Source organism: Pholcus phalangioides, unplaced genomic scaffold (assembly GCF_987345545.1).
Source record: "Pholcus phalangioides strain wild (caught in Gottingen) unplaced genomic scaffold, Ppha-v1.0 ptg000017l_1, whole genome shotgun sequence".
Lineage (NCBI taxonomy): Eukaryota > Metazoa > Arthropoda > Arachnida > Araneae > Pholcidae > Pholcus > Pholcus phalangioides.
The window spans coordinates 9,229,750-9,249,518 of record NW_028301610.1 but is presented as its reverse complement, the minus strand read 5'-3'; the positions used below and the strand labels follow the sequence as shown (position 1 = coordinate 9,249,518).

At 36.0% G+C, this 19,769-nt stretch overlaps 1 protein-coding gene across 2 annotated transcripts in view; it reads left to right on the top strand.

Moving 5' to 3' along the window:
* Nucleotides 1–18,513, top strand: part of LOC149072222 (suppressor of lurcher protein 1-like) — a 221,615-nt gene extending 203,102 nt beyond the window's left edge. For both annotated transcript variants that reach the window (XM_089246564.1, XM_089246563.1), the window contains 7 exons: nt 3,574–3,763; nt 5,827–6,107; nt 6,417–6,455; nt 7,504–7,672; nt 10,425–10,624; nt 13,762–13,809; nt 15,888–18,513. In XM_089246564.1, coding sequence (XP_089102690.1) covers nt 3,574–3,763; nt 5,827–6,107; nt 6,417–6,455; nt 7,504–7,672; nt 10,425–10,624; nt 13,762–13,809; nt 15,888–15,961 — 1,001 coding nt within the window. In that variant the 3' untranslated portion in view covers nt 15,962–18,513. The remainder of the gene's footprint in view (nt 1–3,573; nt 3,764–5,826; nt 6,108–6,416; nt 6,456–7,503; nt 7,673–10,424; nt 10,625–13,761; nt 13,810–15,887) is intronic.
* The last annotated feature ends 1,256 nt before the right edge of the window (nt 18,514–19,769 follow it).

The following is a 19,769-nucleotide window of genomic DNA, read 5'->3' as shown; positions in this document are numbered from 1 at the left end:
AAATATTATAAAATTTTTGGCTAAATAAGGCGTAAAACCGTCTGTTCGTGCTCAGTTCAGAGAAGAAACATTTGCGAAAATTTAAGTATATGATTGGCATAATTTTTTTTACTAGCACATGTGGCAGTCGAAAATGAACCCCACTCCGGATGAGCATTAGTGCAGAAAACATTCATGCTCTTCGCGAAAGTATTGGGATAGGTAATCATATAAAGCTATCAGAAATAACATCAACAGTTGATAAAGTATAATATTAGCTATATATATATATTTGGTAGAGAGAGAGCTCAATCTATCATTGACGATAGCGTGGATCTTGAAGTATTGAAAAGTGTCTGCTGGTAGGGTTCCTTGTGCCGGTCTTCTCTACAACACAATGCAAGGCCACAAACTGCTAGATTAGCAACTGAAAAACCGAAGGTGGTTCACTGGACAGCTCTGGCACACCATCCCGACATTCCGGATTTTTCCCTCTGCTACTACTATTTGTTTGTACCGCTTAAAAAAAAACGGTGATTCAACTTAGGAATTGGAGAGCATTTGTGCACAAATGGCTGTGTACACACCCCCCTCTTCTTTCTTCAAGAAAGAAATTGGAAAAATTGCCAATCCGTTGAGAAAACGTACTCCAAAATCTGAAGATTGTGAAGAAATTAATGTGATATTTTTGTATCTTTTTATTTCTTTGAAAAATTACTAAAAAATAATTCCGGTTTATATTTGATCCACATTCTCGTATTTATTTTTTATTTATATCAAACACGGTGACACAAGCAGAAAGTTCGACAGGATCACCATTAAAAGCCAATGTTCTCTTAGCTGACACATTAAAAAACTATTCTACTGGTGGTCAAATTCGGAGATAGTCTCAAACCCAACAGACCGAGATAACATTTCATTCCTCCTGTCTGGAAAATTCTCGAAGATCGGTGATAAATCACACGGCAAACATCAAGTGACTGACTGTCTTACCAGAAATTCATAGAATATTTGTTGTCAAGGTCATCTAAATGTTTTTGCTTGGTCAGATGGTTAATATCTGTTTGTGATGACTCGTAGAACCATTCACGTCAAACCAGTAGAATGTTTGTTTCGATGGACAGCTTTCAAATATATTTGTCATACGATGGTCATCTTTTAATGTACCCTGACAGTCATAAGCGAACGTGAAGTTCTACTCGAGGTCTAAAGGCGGCTCTAAGACGTGACGTGATCCCACGTCACGTCAGAGTACTATGTATTGGCTTTTAGACGTATTCTTGTTTTCTTTGTGTGGGTGAGTTGCATAAATACTTTCAGAAATGCTGAACGATGCGGAAACGTCTCCGAGTAAATTATATATAACGCGTTGTCACCCCTTGACAGTAGAAAAACTCGCTAAAATGTCATGTTGTAGAGCCAAGTCGAGTTAACGTATGTGTTTCCGAGAAGGGTCGTACAAATCCATTCACAGTCTTGTTATAAATGTACTTACTGCATCACTGATTCCTCCAATTTTGAAAAACAAATAATCCTATGGGTCACGAAGTCGATCATCATGTCATTGATTTTGAGACGCGGGTAAAAAAGGTTAAGAACCTCTTATCTATAGTTTTCTGTGACTGCTGCCGTTTTACTTCATCGAGGATTTGGGCTTTGACGAAGACAATGGTCAGACCGATAAATAAGTTGATTTACGTACGATGGTTTCCATTTTTTCGATTCCTGTTTTGAATATGAATTTGCTGATGAAATGTTAAAACTGATCCAATGTATAGTAGCGGCTTTACATAGAGCCAAACAAGGCCCTACTTTGAGCCTCGCTCTTTGGGCAGGGCTTCGCAAGTACAATTGATAGAAAAAAAATTCTCTTTTCCTTACAAGCCATGCGACATATTTCTTCATTAATTGTGGGTTTTATATTACAGGGTGATTCAGGAAAAACTCCCTAACTTTTAAATGACATAACTTGAAAACAGTGAAGAAAAATGAAGCAAATAAAGCAAATTCGTTTAATGGGCAGGTCCGGGATTTTAATTACGCTGGTTTGTGAGATTAGATGCACATTTGGGTGATAGATGGCACCACAGTCTCGGTGCAATGTCTTTATACAGTGGGTGATATTTTCCTTCGCAAACTTGGTCAAATCACAAAACGATAGGTTCGAAATGTTACTTTGCCTAACAATGGCGTGACTGAAGTGAAAGGTATAGTTTAAAGCCAGTTTCTTCCATTACCTCTACTGAAATGGATGCGTAAGTAAGCCTCGCAGATCAATTGTTCAAACTGATGCATCGGTTGAAGATACTTACTGCAAACAATGACCTTCAAATATCCTCACAGAGAGAAGTTGTGAAATTAAAAGACTGTGGCGTTATCTATAATTAATTTTGCAAATCGGTGTAATTAAAATTGCAGGCCTGGCCATCAAACATACCTCTGTTTTCAAGTTAGGGAGTTCTTTCTGAAACACACTGGAGTCTTTTATTTATGATGCATCATCTTCATGCCTGAAAGTTATTTTTTGAAACTGCAAAGATGAACTCAGCTAATGATGGAATACGGAAACGAGAGATAACCAGCAAAAATCATGACAGTTGAAGAAAAGAGTTGGTCCAAACAAATGCATAACAGAAACAAATCGTCATTTGTCATTTAAAAATAGATCTCATGAAAAAAAAAGAGCCTGAGCCATCACATATCCTAGGGCAGTGTTTCTCAACCACCTGGTCGCAACCCGGTACCAGGCCCTGGCATCAGTCAAACCGGGCCATGAGTGATTCATCGTTTAATTCTTCCCGATTTATTTCCCATTAGTCGTGTTTATGACCGGGCCTTCCACTCGAAAAAATACTCAACCGGGTCGCGGGCTTCCAAAGGTTGAAAACCACTGTCCTAGGGCCATCCAGGGCTATATAATAAGGACTGTTTTTTTTTTTTTTTTCATGACGCGCCGAAGCCAGTACCAGCTAACGTCATTGCTCAAACCACAGAGTAAGAATAATACTTTTCATATCTTTAGTCTATGGCTCAAACAGAACCGAAGGCGCCCGCTTTGCTACCCTGTCAATTACGATAGCTTGCAATCACTGTACTGCCCATTCCACTCTAAACTATTTCCAAAATTACCTTTCGATTATTGTCATTAGTATCTGCCTATTCATTGGTTTGTTTTTTTCGAACTATTGCAAAATTTAAATTAAGAAATTTTGCATTTGTTTGTGAGGTAACTTCCCTGAGAATATTTTTCTCGGATCCATTTCAGTTGAATCACGGACGTTAGTTAATTTTTATGGGGTTGATTGAAAGACCAATCGAGACAGATAATTTCTCAATTACTTTTTGAACTTTCTAATAATTTTTTATTATCTTTTTGTTTTCATTTGAATTAGGTGTAGCTTTTAGAAGTTTTGGACTCCGTTATTGTCAACACAACTGCAACATAAAAACATGGGTAGCAAATATAAAAATAAAATCCTTGACAAAAAAACAGCCCTTGCTATATAGCCCTGAAGACGAAAATATCAAAATGGTGTTAGTACAGTTCAATTAATGACTCGCATAAATTTACGTGTTCGTTGTTTGATTTCTTAGTATCCAGTCAGTGTGAAATTCTAGTCACCAGTGACGTACAGAAGAATGGCACGTTCAGCAGCACGGGATTTCCAGAGCCTTATCCAGCCAACATCCACTGCACTTACAACTTCAACGGCCGAGGTAAAGAGAGGGTGCAGATTCTCTTCACGGAATTCGATCTGTATAAACCTGAAGATTCTGGTAGAGAGTAAGTTTATAATAATATATACAACCATACACTTTTCTTAATGATACAGGAATTATACAAGAATAATTGAAACATTCCACGCTTCATATTCAATAGAAAGTTCCCAATTCATTACATGGACTTAAATTTTATACATTCTTTTATTAAATAATCTTTTTCCTTATGAAGATTAAATTAACATAGATATTAGTTCAAAATCAACCTAAATATAATTTCCTTTTTTCTTATAAAGACATTCTTTCGACTTTCATTTCAAGGTCTAATAAGTAATATTGTATCGTATATTTTACGCTATCCTGAATGTTATTCGAGAAAAAACTAAACTTGATGCAACGAAGTCAGCTCTTTAACAAAACTAATTAATAATTATTTATTCATTAGTTCGCGAGAATTAATTACCGTCTTCCGAAGAATAACATTATCTTTTATTGTTATATTATTATCACTTCTTTTTAATATCTAATCATCATTTGTATTCTATTTTTGTATGTATGAGATGGCCGGTTGTAAATGTAATTGTTTTTTGTTTTTTTTCCGTATATGTACTTACATTCTCGTACATATTACTCGGAGCGATGCGTTCGATGTTTCCATCGTATTTATTCTCTCAAGGAAAAACAATAATTGAATTTGGTGCAAATAAGCTATTAATTGATGAAGGGAAAACAAAGAACTGGGATGCATTCCCCTGATACATTTATACGTTGTTTTGATAAAGAAATTATTTCAGATCATTATGGTTGACCAATAGGTAAGGTATTACGCTTAAAAGATTCGTATATTTTTCAAATCTCCGTAGAGGTGATGCAGTTTTTCCGGTAATATCTTCTTATTTGGTCCCCTCTGGAGCGTTTATTTGGCGATATTTGGCGTGGTTTTAATCGAGTTGGATATCACATGAAAAGGTTGAGTATTATTTTAAAGTTGTTCGTATATTCGTTGGCTTGTCATATTTGAGTAGGTAAGTAATGATTCTCGATGATTCTGAAATTAGCCACCTTGAAGATATTATTATTGGCAGAAGAGAGAGAGAGTGCTATGTTTTATTTCATTTAATTCTTCGGTAATGAATGCAATTAGTGACGTAAAGTTTAATACTATCATTATTCAATGTTTTTGGAAATGAAGTCTCGTTTACTTCGAATGAAAAGTTTTCTTTAACCCTTTTACCGGAATGGTGGAAATCACTAAAGCCCGCGCAAAATACTATATCTTTTTTTATGAAGTAGACTTTCTTCTGATTTTCAGCAGGTGCAAAGTAAGGGCGATAGAGAACTGTGTTGCAGTAAGAAATCAGCTTTAAAAATTATTTGTGCTATTCATTGCTAAAACGAAAGACGGCGAACTGCTTTTCCAGAAGGCGAGATATTTCACTAATGTCTGTGAGGAGGTTAGAGAAAACTTTTTTTGGTTGTGGATTTTTTTAATATTTCCCAAAATTTTTGACTGGGCTGGTATAAATGCCTCAACTGTGAATCGGCAAACGTTACATTCATTAAGTGACATGTTTTCTCTTTCTTATCATCCGCTTTCGTCAAAAAGACTTATTCTTGGATCATTTTTATAAATGCATTAGTCAATTTATAGATCCAACTGAATAACATAAGGCCAAAAGTCCTTATGTTGATCTCACCAGACAAGTAAATTTACGTCAAGACGGTCGACGAAAAGGTAAGTTGATACAGTCGAACTCGTTTAGGATTTTTGTCAGGAATCGAGTCTCTGACAATCAGCATAGCTGATTGATATCGCAGGTTCTAATTCTTTACATTCGTATTGCTATTCATTGAAGGGATTATATAGCAATATTCCTCAGCTTATAGGATCACTTTTTTCATGTATTATATTTTACGTGTATTCACACAATATTTAAATTTATATAATTTTTCATCATTTTATGTGTATATGCACTATCATCGTAACAGGTGCTTACTTCATACGAAAAACGCATCGTAGCCATCCATTTAGTTCATGGAACAAAATTGTGTGTATTATAAACGAGTTCGACTGTATCATGTGTTTTATTTTGCTGAGTTCACTTATTTGTGGTCGCCTTTTTTCAGATGCGAAGGAGTGGACACTGTAACGGTATTTATAACGATAAACGGCGAGAAAGAACGCGTGGACAACTTCTGCGGCAGCAAACTGCCGGCACAGCTCATGTCTAATGGACCCAATTTGATCGTGGAGTTTCGGAGCACTTCGGCAATAGCTTCATCTCATCAACAAGCTGCCATCTCTTCTTCGTCATCTTCTTCATCATCACTTAAGTCTGGAAGCGACGGCAACGAAGGCAATTTCACTAATTACGTAGGATTCCGCGCAATTTATAGATTTGTTACGAGTGAGTTACCCTTGGTTCCTTAACTGTAAGTTAAAAACCTTTTAACAATGCCGGTATAGATTTGGAAGAAAATAAATATTTGTATCAGAATCAATAACTTTGTAATCGCTGGATAACTAAACCTGGTAAATGCAATAAAAATTCAGAAATTTATTTTTTTTATGGGCTAAAAAAATTTTATTTTCTGAAATTGTTCGACTTTTTCTTTTTCAATACTTGAACATATTATGTGAATGTATTTTCTCTGTTGAAGATACTTGTTTATGGTAGATCTTATGAAATAGCTAAAAATACGCATTTTGTTTTCAGATTTTGGAATATACGCCGGAAAACAGGATCCGCAGTCAGGTGAGTTTCTTTTACGTACTGTTTACTAAATTCAATTTACTCTAAGTACCACCGTGAAATCCGAGAGAATTTCCATAGTATTTGAAGAGTGGGAGGTGTTCGAAGAAACTGCAAGACATTTATCTCTTACTTGTTATTCTTCTCTTTCTTCACGGTAAGAGAGTGATCTTGGATTGAGGTGTGTTGAGATATCGAAATGGGATTTCGAACCATAGCATGATTGATTTCATGAATAGGATCACGTGATATTTGATTGGATTCGGTACCCTTTTGGGTCCCGTCCTCGATGATTGAGCGAGTATTCACCGCTATTGATCTAGCACGAGCAGGTTTCGGGAGTATCAGTGCTTTTCCAAAGGGTAAATGGTAGGGAAGAGGTGGAAATCCTTCACTGTTGCTTGTGCCGTTATGCGAGTAGCACGCGAAATCGTCTTCGAAGCGGCAAGTCTTTATCGCATTAAAAGAGAACGTGCCCGCTAGAACATAGTGTGTCATCAATCATGTTGTTAACAAGCTTATCAGAGGACTCGTTATTCCTAGTTGTCACCTTTATACTACGGTTCCTCCCTCAGGGTCGATATGTTCAATGTTTGGGCATGCTAGAACAGACTAGTGAGCATGCGTAGAAAAAGCCGCCATTAATCTTGTGCAACCCGAGCAGAGAAAATACAGAAAACACTCACACATTCCCCATGGTTGTCTTCAACTATTTCTTGCTCTTTTCTTCTGATCTGTGAAGAGATGAACCACCTCTCCATCAGCCTTTGGGGATTTATAAATTCTTTCTTGCTCAACTTGTCTCGTATCTTAAATAAAGGAACAAAATTGGATCCGGTGTAATTCACTGCAACAGGTTACCTATGTTTTCAAAGAATTTAGTTCCTATCCTTCCAATAATCATTCGGGTAGTTGAACTGTCGAATGGTAGTTTTCATTAAGAATGTTAAATTAAAAATAAAGTTCACGCACTTACTTGAATTAAAAGACGAATTACTGGAGAGAATAAAATCTGTTTTTTAATAGTTATTTTCTCTATTTTTGTTTTCAGTATGCGGCTTCATTTTCAGTAGTAGCGAGCGTACTAACGGTACATTCACGTCACCTAATTGGCCCGGTTATTACCCTCGAGCAACTGAGTGCCATTATTTTTTCCGAGGCTCAGCAAACGAAAGAGTTCACATCACTTTCGCATACTTTGACGTTGAAGGTGTCACGCCGTAAGTATTATGAATGTGCTGTAACAGCTAACTTACAGGGTGTCCCAAAACTGACTAGCCCATTTGAAAAATAAATTAAAATTTTGGTTAGGCTATGTCAGACGCGGCCGCAAGTTTTGACGTGAATACATTCTTTGTGACTTGAACTTGAATCGCTTGGGATGTACTGACATAATGAAATTGCTGTCATCGGATTTGCCTTTGGTATAACTAACAGATGACACCAATGTCTTCTATTTGCGTTGTTAACTTCTCAAGATATAGCGCAAACGATTTCGTTACAATGCGGGCCTGGTGACCACACCGAAAAAGAAGTACGAGAAGAGTGAGTGATATCATTGCATTTGTCTCAGAAATGCCTATCAGACGGCACCATTGGTTTCTATTTGCATTGCGAAACTCGAGATACAGCGTAAAACAATTTCGTTAAGCAAGCGGGCAGCGAGCCTGGGGTGGAACAGAAAAGATATTGAAACGGAAATGGTATTGTTGGATTTGTGTTGGCGAGATTTACCCACAGACGTAAAAAACACTGACATATTCTGAATATATCCTGAGATATGAGCGTTTAGATTATTTTGTTACGCAGCTTTTTGCAAATACACCCAAAATCGTCAGATGATTTAAAAGACGTATTCACGTCAAAAAGAACGGGAAACGATAGAAATTCATCGTTTGCTGCATTGAGCTCGGAAAAACAGTAAATTTTCAGTCAATCAGAATTCTATAAATAGATACAAATTTTTTCAATGGATAGCACTACAGTTTTGAAAAAACGAAAATACTATATTTTTAAAATATCGGTCATTTACAGCAACAACATATATTTTTTCCATATAAATGTTTACACGCTTTGATCAACGCCCTCGAAATTCCAAAGGAATCCAAATTGCCTCCAAGTAGGGCAGATGCTACTGTAATCATGGCCTAGCTTGCCTCCAAGATAACATGAAGAAGACAGTCGGAAAAACAGCTCTATAAGAAGAAAACTGCAATATCCATTTTGCGAATACCATTGTTTACTCACCAACAGCAGATGCCGTGTACTGAAGTGGGGAGGGGGTAGGGGGGTTACCTGTTCCAATTCAGAAATAAATAAAATAGGATCCAAACTACACTCAATGCTGATTACCTCTGGCAAAAAAACAATACTCGCAAAAAACTAATTAATACTTTTGAGTGTATAGAAAGAAAACCCCATTCTTGCTCCAGGCGAAGTAATAAAACTGACCAGAGACGATTGGACCCCTGAAGAAAACTGACCACAATTCATTAAAAAAGAGACGAATCGTTATTTTTCTTTTTTTGCTCCAACTCATTATGCTGTGCTAGACATATTTGTCAAAATGTCGAGATATTTCAAGTCCAAGTTTATTGTATATTTCCTTAAATAATTTATTGGCGATTCATCATATATTTACCAATACGAGCTCGGATTACACAATCACCGGTGAGTATGAAAAACTAAATTTATTAAACTTACAAAAATGGTTGGCAACTATACGCAATAGCCGGTGATTATGCATAAAATAGCCGGATTTATAAAATTTCAGTAACATATATAGCGGTTCTGTTTTACTTGGGAAAAATTATGGTGGTGGGTTTCTCCTTTTTTTGGAAGAAAACTGGCGCCATCTGTTGTGGAAATTGATGGAAATGACGTCATCAAGGGTGCGCGCGCAAGCGTCCTCCTTTCTCGGTTTTCGAACCTGGTTACCCTGGTACAGCGGTTCTCAACCGGTGCTCCGCGGAGCCCTTGGGGCTCCTTGTGCACTCTCCAGGGGCTCCGCGGCCGCTCGAAGAAAATTTAAAAAAACTAAAATTTAAAAAAATAATTGTAAATATTTTTAAATAGTAAAAATAAATCAGTAACTTTGATAAATAATTAATAAATTGGCCTACGGGGCTCCGCCATAGAACTTTTTTACTTGAAAGGGCTCCGAGAGAGTCAAAAAAGGTTGAGAACCGCTGTCCGAGTATATTCAAAATCGCTGCCGAGACGTTTGTATGGGTTTTTGCGAATTTTGTAGACTTCACCATGCTGTTGCGGCAAATGGTTGATACTTTTAAAATATCGTATTTTAGTTGGTTTTTTTTGCAGACTGCAGCACCATCTATTTAAAAAATCTGCAACTACATTACTCTCGATAATCCGGCCCGTCCAGTGATCCGGCGTTTTCAGGCGGGATTTCGTTGATCATAAAAGAGGAAAACACGTCACAGTATGTCTGTACGCAGAAGTTCATGTTATTGAAATGGGCGTTTTCAACTAACTTCCAGTAATCCGCCGATTTCGGTAATCCGGCATAGCCTGGTCTGATATGTGCTAGATAGCGAGTCTATTGTAATTTTAAAATTCTGGCTGAGAGAGACCGAAAATTTATTGTTTTCCCATTCACAATATGCAAGAAACGGTGAATTATTATCGCTTCCTGTTTTTTTTTTTTTTTTTATTTACTCACCCACTTTTCGAACGGGCCTGTCAATTTTGAGTCACCCTGTACATACTGTGCTTATTTCATTTATGTTGTGGAAATCATGCTTGCTCAAGCTCTAAATTATATTAACGTGCATTCTGGTGGCCTAGTCACGATGGCTTTTCGACATGATGAGATGTGGTTTTTAAAGTTCAGACCATAGCTTTATAAAATTTATAAAATTTTATAAAATTTCTGATTGAACTAGGAGGAAGCTTTTTCTATTTATCTGTTAGTATTTTTAAGTATATTTGCACGTTTGTTCTCGATTCTAGGTGCACAACAGAGACTGCAAGTGACTACGTTGAATTTTCCAATTCTATGACGGTAGATAGGAATATACCACGTCACTGTGGTCTCAAAAAACCGAAAGTAATCGTTTCCGAGGGTGATTTCTTCCGAGTAACATTCAAATCAAATGACCGGTTTGACGGAACCGGTTTCGAAGCTTTTTACCAGTTTAGGAATTTTGTGGGTAAGTTATTACGTGTGCATCAAGGCTTCTTCATAATTTAAGGGGTCACCTACTTTTATATATATATAACATGGTAAAAAAAACTTTCTTATGTAGAAACATTATTAAAAATATTATTCCATTCATTTAATTTCAAATTTTTACCACATATATTTGAATAGCTGTTACCCGCGGGTTCGCTCGCGTGGATTTGGTAATCTGAAAATTGTTCGGCGATGATTCCGTCCAATAACATTTGAATCCTTTATGACCCTCCTTGGGGGTCTCTATATTACAAAATATAATATTGAACGAATTTCATATATTTATAGCTTCCAATGCTTTGGGTTCAGCGATGACTGCCCCATATAACTTTTGACAGCCTTCCCTTATGACCCCCCCCCCCTTTGCAGTATGAATTTTGAAAAATCCCTAGTCGGTGAGTTTTTATATTATAAAATAAAACTACCGACCAAATTTCATATTTATAGCTTCAGCGATTTGATAAAAGATCTTTTACAATACTTGAAAAAACAACCAATAAGACTATTGGTTACATTCGGTCAAACGTAACCGATGCACTTGTTGGTTGCATATTTCAAGTTTTATAAAAGCAGTTTCATAAAACTTTTACAGCGTAATGCCGGACTAGGAGGAATGCAAAATTTTGTACTGGCATAGCGTACACAATCAAATATACGTGATAAAAATTGAAATCAATCAATGGATAAATAATATTTTTTGTAATATTTCTACATATGAAAAAGTTTTTTACCATAATAAAAGAGGTGGGAGACCCCTTGAGGCAATTTGTGTACTCGATTTTTTTAAATTTCCTACGTTAACGAAACGCAATTAAGTTTTCACTGAAGAAATCAATCATGCTTGATTGACTCTTTAATATTTCTCACAACGTGATCGACCACAAATCCGGACAATTTGCATAGAGCTATACGGAAAACTCTCTCTTATAAACCCTAATTACACCGGAATATTTTTCTCGCAGAAAAGACCGACCGCATAACCGTGTTCCCCATGTTTAATTCCAAACACATTATTCTTTGTCGTAGATTATGCTTTAAAGCTACCTTTGCCGCAAAATTTTCCCAGACTTGAAGTGAATGCAAGGAATTAATTCCTTCCGATCGTACGATTTCCGGGAAACGTACGGCATAATTCGATTAAATCCACAAATTAAGATTCAAGACAAATAGTAGATCAGACTAAATTTTAATCTCTGACAAATTCTCGCGGAGATAAAGCGTCTCTTGAATTCCCCTATACACTAGCGCTTCTCAACATTTCTGAATCCAAGGACCAGTAAAATGTATGAAATAAATTGACGGACCTCATGTGTCCCGTATTACCGGCCATTCCCCTGTAATTTCGATTGTTTCGATTATTTTTCTATACATTTTTCCCGTTTTTCAAGTTCATTTGGTTTTTTAATATTTACTAAAGTCGTAAATACAAAGTGTTTTAAATCATAATATATAAATTATATTATGATAATTATGGTAAAAACATAAATGTTCATCTCAGATATTTGTATATTTGTCAAGCTCAGCATTTTTAATAACAATTGATGATTGTTTCTACTTCTGGCAACGTATTTAATAACAATTGGAGATGTCCTTTATTTAATCCTATTTAAAATCCCAGTTCACTGTATCATTCTCAGTATATTTTTCGCGAAATACATTTTTTTATTACGGTTTGTGGCATTCCTTTATTTTTCCACTTCTTCAGCAATTTTAGCAATCGAATTACCGAATTGCATTTAAGGGCATAAATTGCATTTGGCAAAATTCTGTGAGATCCCATATTTAGGATCGAATTCCCTCGATGATATATGTATAACCTAAGTACAAAAGTATCATTTTTATTTGAACCCACACATACTGTTATTACCAATATCAATCACAACGGTTTAATAACTTCATTCGGTTGGAATTAAATTATCAAGTCTGCCCGGGGACCGCCTATGCCATCGTCGCGGACTATTTTTTAGGTTGAGAAACGCTGCCCTATACCAAAATAGCTCAAAATCACAGAATACTACTACGTATGTAATGGAATAGTATCCTCAGCTTCTCATACACGTATCAGCGGAACATACGTTATTGGCAATTATTTTGTCACGCTTTCAGAAACATGTCCGGGAAATTCCACCGTATACATGAGAAACACTTATACCTTCAATATCCTTTCTATTAGGGGATAGAAAAAAAGATTGCTTATTCCATCGTTTAGTTTGAAGATAAGGTATCCCGTTTTTGTGCGTATCCATTGAAAAGGAGAAAAAAAAAACGAATCGACGCATATTTCCGTAGCGGAAATTGCATAGCCTTCCAGGTATTCCAAATGATCGGAAGTGTTTCTTGGAAAACATTCAAGATGTTGCGGCTGTTGCAGATTATTCTAGGGAAAGATTCTCCATTGTTGACATTTTTCTTATTCGTGATTTTCTTGCGAAAAAACTCCATTGCGTTCGTCGTTCTAACGTGAATTTCTGCGAATTTGATATGAATAAATGTTGTCATTTATTGGATGGGAATTGAGCTTTGCATTCACTACTTTAGCCGGTCCGTACTGTATAGCGAGTGATAAGAACGATTTTTCCCTTACAAGAAAACATATCAAATTCCCGGGAAATGGCTTTTATACATCAAAGGAATAGCTGATCTCGTTGAACTTGATGTACTGTAGTAGAGATGAATTGCTGGAACAGATAATGATGTGCATTTTGTTCCTTTTTTTCCTTTCCTCGTTATTATTACATTCATAGGTTATATGAATGTAATAGTAATTGCGATCTTTAAAGACTGGTAACGTATATCTACCAATGTCCACTGATTACATTAGAAGTAGTTCATAATTGCTTCCAACGAATCTCTCTCTGTGACGAAAGATGCCGCTTTCAAAGGAGGTTGTGCCCAAACATGCCGTCGTGAATAGATATCGTCCATATGATAGGTAGCTATACAAGCTTAGTAGGCGGGGCCCCGGTATCATGACGTCAGCGTTACGTCATCTGCCGACAGTTCTCGATAATTCAAGTAAGGAACTGCGGTAGTCAATTAATATTTAGTATGAATAGCGATCGTTAGCGTTTTATTAATGTTGAAGATCTTAATTTTCTGTTCTCTTTCCAACAGACCCATTGACTATCAAACGCGTTAAATCGGATGGTACACATCTTGTCGGTAAGTAAGAATATAATTTCTAGCTAGACGTATAAGTAAATTGACCATATGGCCCGTATTTTAACGGTGCTTTCTCGTATGTTTCTTATTTTTTGGCCGTCCCGACTTTTTAATAGAAATTTTCTTTTGTTTAAAAATAGAGTTCATTTCAATTCATTATCTTTACTACAATCGTTGATAATTTTCGTTACATTACAGCAGCGGTTCTCAAACTTTTCTGACTCGCGAGCTTTTTTAACGTATAATTTCTATGGCGAAGCCCCCGTTTGGCTCAAGGAGCCCTTTTTAGTATGTAACTTATATGGTAGAACCCTTCAGATCTCTTCTTTTTAATTTATTAATCAAATTTACTGATTTATTTTACTTTCCTCGAGCTGCTGCGAAGCCCCTGGGAAGTGCTTACGGAGCCCAGGGCTCCGCGGAGCATCGGTTGAGAACCGCTGCATTACAGCTGCAAATAAATGTGTATAGATCTAAATATTTTAATTGAATACACTCTTATTCACTGAAGATTTGTCCGTGACTTTTATGTTTTTAACCAATTTACATGCCAAAACTCTATTACAGTCGAATCCCGTTATAACGAACTCCAAGAGACCATAGAAATCACTTCGTTATAACGAAATTTCGTTATAAAGGAATTCCAGGTTATTTAAAAATGTCCCCATGTAAACTTATCTGGGGGATTAGAAAAGTGTTTGTTAAAACGAGGTTTTCGCTATGACGGTATTCGTTAAAACGGGATTGGACTGTACTTAACGTAACTAAAAAAATTACATCAAAATGATGACATGAATGAAATATGAAAGGAAAACTATTTGTGAGGGGAAAAGTTTTATTACTCACCGGTGCTGCGAAAGCCAACTTTGAGTAAATATGCCATTTTTTTCGCTGTAATTAGAAATTATCATAAATTAATAAATTCAATACTTGTAACAGTCTTGGCTGCTGATTTGAATTTATATAATCAATTTGAATACAAAATTGTTCTCAAAAGAGTGCTCATTTTTGGACACAATACGGCAGGAAAGAGAAACTGTTAAGTGATTAAATTAAAATGGTTAATTATTAATTAATTAGTCATTATTTATTAAAAATTTTAGAATATATTTTTATTGAGATTGTAACGTTTATAGCAGTCATCAGTTCAAAATTTAGGTACAATGATCAAAACTAAAAATTCCACTGCTTAACACCTACGTTCACAAGCTATTGGCAAGAAATTCGGATAATCTCTATTTGATGAATCGGCGATAAATATGGAAATCGTGTCCTAACCTAACCGCACGTTAGAAAAAGGAAAAGGAGAAAAAAAAGTAGACGAAAGGGCAGTAAGAAGGAAAAACAAATGGAAGGTAAACAGTATAATAGATAAGTTGATAAGAGAGTAAGTACGAAGTAGATTTCTCTCTTTTCCCCCTCACCCTACCTGTTATCTTTCACTCTTAAATGTATATGGTAGAAGGATACATCACATGGAAACAATCATTCATAGGCGTATAGAAATAAACGGAGGTGAAAAAGAACGACATTTTTTCATAGGGTTACAGCAAAGCTTACGATGATGAGAAGAGAGGAAAGAAAACACAGAGAGAACTCTTGTTTGAATTTATTCCACTGGCGTTTGGACGGAATATTACGTCCTTGATCGTAAAGAGGTTAATTAAAAATACAAATACAACGCCACAACAGGCAAAATGCCCAACGAGGTGTCTGATAAAATGAAAACAAGCGTCCCAAAAAAGGGACAATGGTATACAATGGGTCAAAGGAAATTTAGCTTTTCATTTCCCGCTCATCGATAATTTTGTTAAATTTCAGTTAGAATATTTTAACAGCAATTGGTGGTGTGGTTATTTTAGTGACAGTCGGCGAGATGTCCCATGTTTTTACATGTTGACTGTCCCAGCTTTCTCTATTTTTCTCGATTGAACACGCGGTCACTCTAATTACACGTACACAATGCTCTTCATCTCGGTGATGAAAACCACTGGGAATACAGTATCATTATAAGAGATAGCCTTTATAACCTTTCATGCAAATGAAATGTTTGTGTTTTGTTTTTTTCTTTGTTACAGAACGATGGAAATGGCACCAAGCAATACCAGTAATTGTCCTGGTGATAATCACTTTCATTAAATCAAACTGGTAACTATACGGGAAAGCAACTTGTACTAACTAGAACCAACTAACGCATTTCAGTTGTTCATTTGTGTTTTAAATCCATCGTCACAAAGAATGAGATATACAAAAAAAAAAAAAAAATGAAATATATAAAGGGACCCACCTGGCCAAAAGAAGCATGGAGTGCTTACGCAGGATACGGTCTCCATGAATGATGTCGTTTCAACTTCGCTCAACTTGCATCAGATGGGCATGACAACAACAACAACAACAAAAAATAATACGGAATCCTCCAACTGCCCTACTATCTAGGAAGTGCCTCACACACTATTCGCCGAAGAAAAATAAAAAAAACAATGAAGAGCTGGATACAAATGACTGAAATGAAAGAGAAAAAATATATAAGGAACGATATCTCCTATATATGTTCTCTCGGCTAAAATATACATCATTCAAACAGCGAGAGTCGAGCTCTTCACGTTTACAAAAGCCAACTTGTGAAACATCTGAAAAACCGAATATTATTACAGTATCGGGCCGAGAAAACGAAATGCCATTGTGAAACTTCGATTTAACTGTTGTTTTTCTAACAAGGGATAGTCATATCTGTGCTGATAATCGATCTCTGCTATGTATATATATCAAGTGTTACGTAAAATCCCTGATGTTTTTTTTTTAGGTGATCCGATCACTTTTTTTTTTCCTCTGAAGATACATAGTTTTCTTTCATGTCAAGCTAAAAATATCAAAATAACCTTTTTTTTTGCTCTTTTTCCCACAAATAGAATTTTTAAGAACAACTATTAATTCGTATCTGTAACATTTTTATAGTTGGACATGAATAGAACGTAATTTGAAATTCATTAATCAGCAACACCCTATCTCTTGCTCTCTCTCTCTCTTTGGACATCGTGTTGAATTTTCTTACAAGAGTATAGAGTTGTGTTGGATCTGAAGGTTTAACAAAAAAAAAAAATTTTAATCAAAAACTATTTTATCAAATTTTTCTGCTTGAGTTTTTAACGGTTACAACGTACTATCAAGCGAACGGCATTTTTGAAGAATTCCCAGAACTCTTCCCGAAGTTCTCAGACTTTCCGCTATACAGGATTTTTCAGCTCGAAATCAACGACTAGTCTAATGTTATTCATTGTCACTTAGTTTCGACAGTGTTCTGTCGCCTGTTTTCTCTTACTGTTGCCTCGAAAACTCTGTTGCTATTGGACTTTGGTGAGCTGCAGCGTTCCAGTCCAGAAAAAGTCTTGAGACCGGTGAAAAATGTTGTCGGTAATTGATCCAGAGTGTGAAAATAGTGTCTGGCAAACCTGTTATTCCTGGATTTCTCTTCGTATAGTCCACACAATATCTGAGCCTAGGTCCTAGAAGAAATACAGTAGTAGATTTACCAGACATTACTTTCAGACAAGGTCATGAACTCCAGAATTCTCAAAATGTCTTTTTTTTGGTACATTATTCAGGTATTTTAGCCACTCGGGCTGCTACGCCCTTCCTTTCCCGATAAGTGCAACTGTTCTCTTCAAGCCAGAGCAATGCTATTCTTTTATAACGTTGAAATTAGTGCCATATAAACGAAAAACGATCGTGTAATTAGTTTCTCAAATAACCACATTTCGTTAATAGCGATTACGTCCCCCGAAAACCAGGTAATATTTAGGAAAAATACTATCAGACTCATTTTATTTCGAAAACGCGTGTGAAACAAAGATATATATTTCCAAAAAAAAGTATAATATGAACATTTAAATTTTTAAATTTCATTGTTTCATTGTTGATTTTTCCTTTGTATATATCGAGTTTTGATTTATCATAAATGAAACCTGTGTATTGCTTTAAATATATAATACACACGATAGAATTACTAATCCGTATTTCAAACGAAAAGAGTAAAAAAAAACTTGAGAACGATTTCGCATCAAGTTTTATTGCATTCCTAATGAAATAATGGCAATCACGAGCTTCAGAAAGTTGTAAAAAAATTCAGGTAAAATTACAGAAATTTTCAGCAATACAGTTGCTGATTAAACGGTTCCCCTTGCTGATTATATCGTGGAAAAGCGTTTTTATTTTGGATGGCGATGCAATGCGTGTATGGCTTCTTATTATTTCGTCTTGTAAAGGATCGTGATAAGGATTTATTCTAAATGCTCTTGCGTATGAGTTCACGCGTCTTGTTTTCATAGACGTTTTCTACCGAGGGTCAATTCGTAGTTGGAAAACAAATGCCAATTTCTACACAATCAATTTTTCTGCCAAACTGAGATCATTTTCAATTGTGAGAGCATTTTACTTTCTTCTTCCAACTGAATTGTAAATTCCGTGTTTAAAAAAAAAAGTGTTGTTGGGTTGAAGAAGAATGTAATAATACATTATTGAAAAACGCACCTCATGTTCTGTTTGAGTGAAAAGAGGAACAGCTTTCCCTCTCTCCGAACGTAAATGTGTATTAGATATTGTTGAATCGATTTATATATATAAATACCAACACAGAAAAATTTGTTTATTAAAAATATATATATACAAAAAAGTTATGTAAAATTCTAGTGCAAAAGTTATAATCAAAAAAAGATGTATGAAATTGTAAATAAACGCTCTTGAGTTTTTGTCTTCTTGCGTCGTCTTTTATTTCATTCTCCATGTACAACAATGAAAGCACGTTAGAATTCAATTTTAAAGTTCTCGGGTTTTTTTGAACTTTAAAATTGAATTCTAATTCACATGATGGCCACGAAAGCCTTTTTTGTTTCAATGAAGCACGTGGTATTATTTGAACCTGAATAAATATTGATGAAGAAAGTTATACAGATTTTAAATATTGCAAAGAAGTACACGATGCTTCAGAAAGGACTCTGAAATAACATCTCAGAAACAGTGATAGATAGAAAGATAAACCAAGTAATTCGTTTAATAGGCAGATCTTGGAATTTTTCAAATACACTGGTTTGTGAAATTAGTTACAACTTCGGCTAATAGATCCCGCCACAAGCACTTGAACAGTGGGTGATATTTTTCTTAGTTAGCAAATGGGTCAAATCACATTGCGATGGTTTCGATATGGTCGCTTAATTTATTTATTTATTCACGTCTCAACAGGCCCAATTAGAGAGATGGACAAGAGAAGAGAAATACAAAAACACGAGTGGAACAATAGAAATACATACGGAAAAGCATAATAACGTGAATATCCAATACTCAATATCCAAAATATGAAATATTTTTAATGGCATCTTATCCGGTGCGCCAACGAGAAACCTTTCGATAGTTTGTGGGCACTTGAAGTAACAACCCCCCCCCCTATTGATAAGTGCCCTACAGAGCCACTTTAGTGATCTCTAAATGTTTAGTGGATCCAAGTGCTCTGGAAATATGTCCGGGCCGCTTAAGTGCTCTGGAACTGTGCCACGCATCACTTAAATAATCTGAGAATGTGCCGCGGGTAATTTGAGTGATGTAGAACCCCACTGGAGGGGCCACTTAAGTGCTCTAAAACTACGTCACATGTCAGTCAAGGGATCTCTAAATGTGTCACGGATCGCTTAAGTGTTCTGGAACCATGTCCCGGGTCATTTAAGTGATCTGAAAATATGCCACGGGCCGCTTAAATGTTATGGAATTGTACCACGGGACACTTAAGCGATCTGTAAATGTGCCGCTTAGTTCATTTTTACAAAATTAGGTTTGAAGAGGGCAGGCCGCATCAGATAACCCCCAGGGCCATATTTGGTCCGCGGGCCAAGGGCATTTATGCGATTTATCATTATATGGCTTAGAGTGTGGGTCGCAATAAATTTTGAGTTCATATCCTTCAGATGGCATTG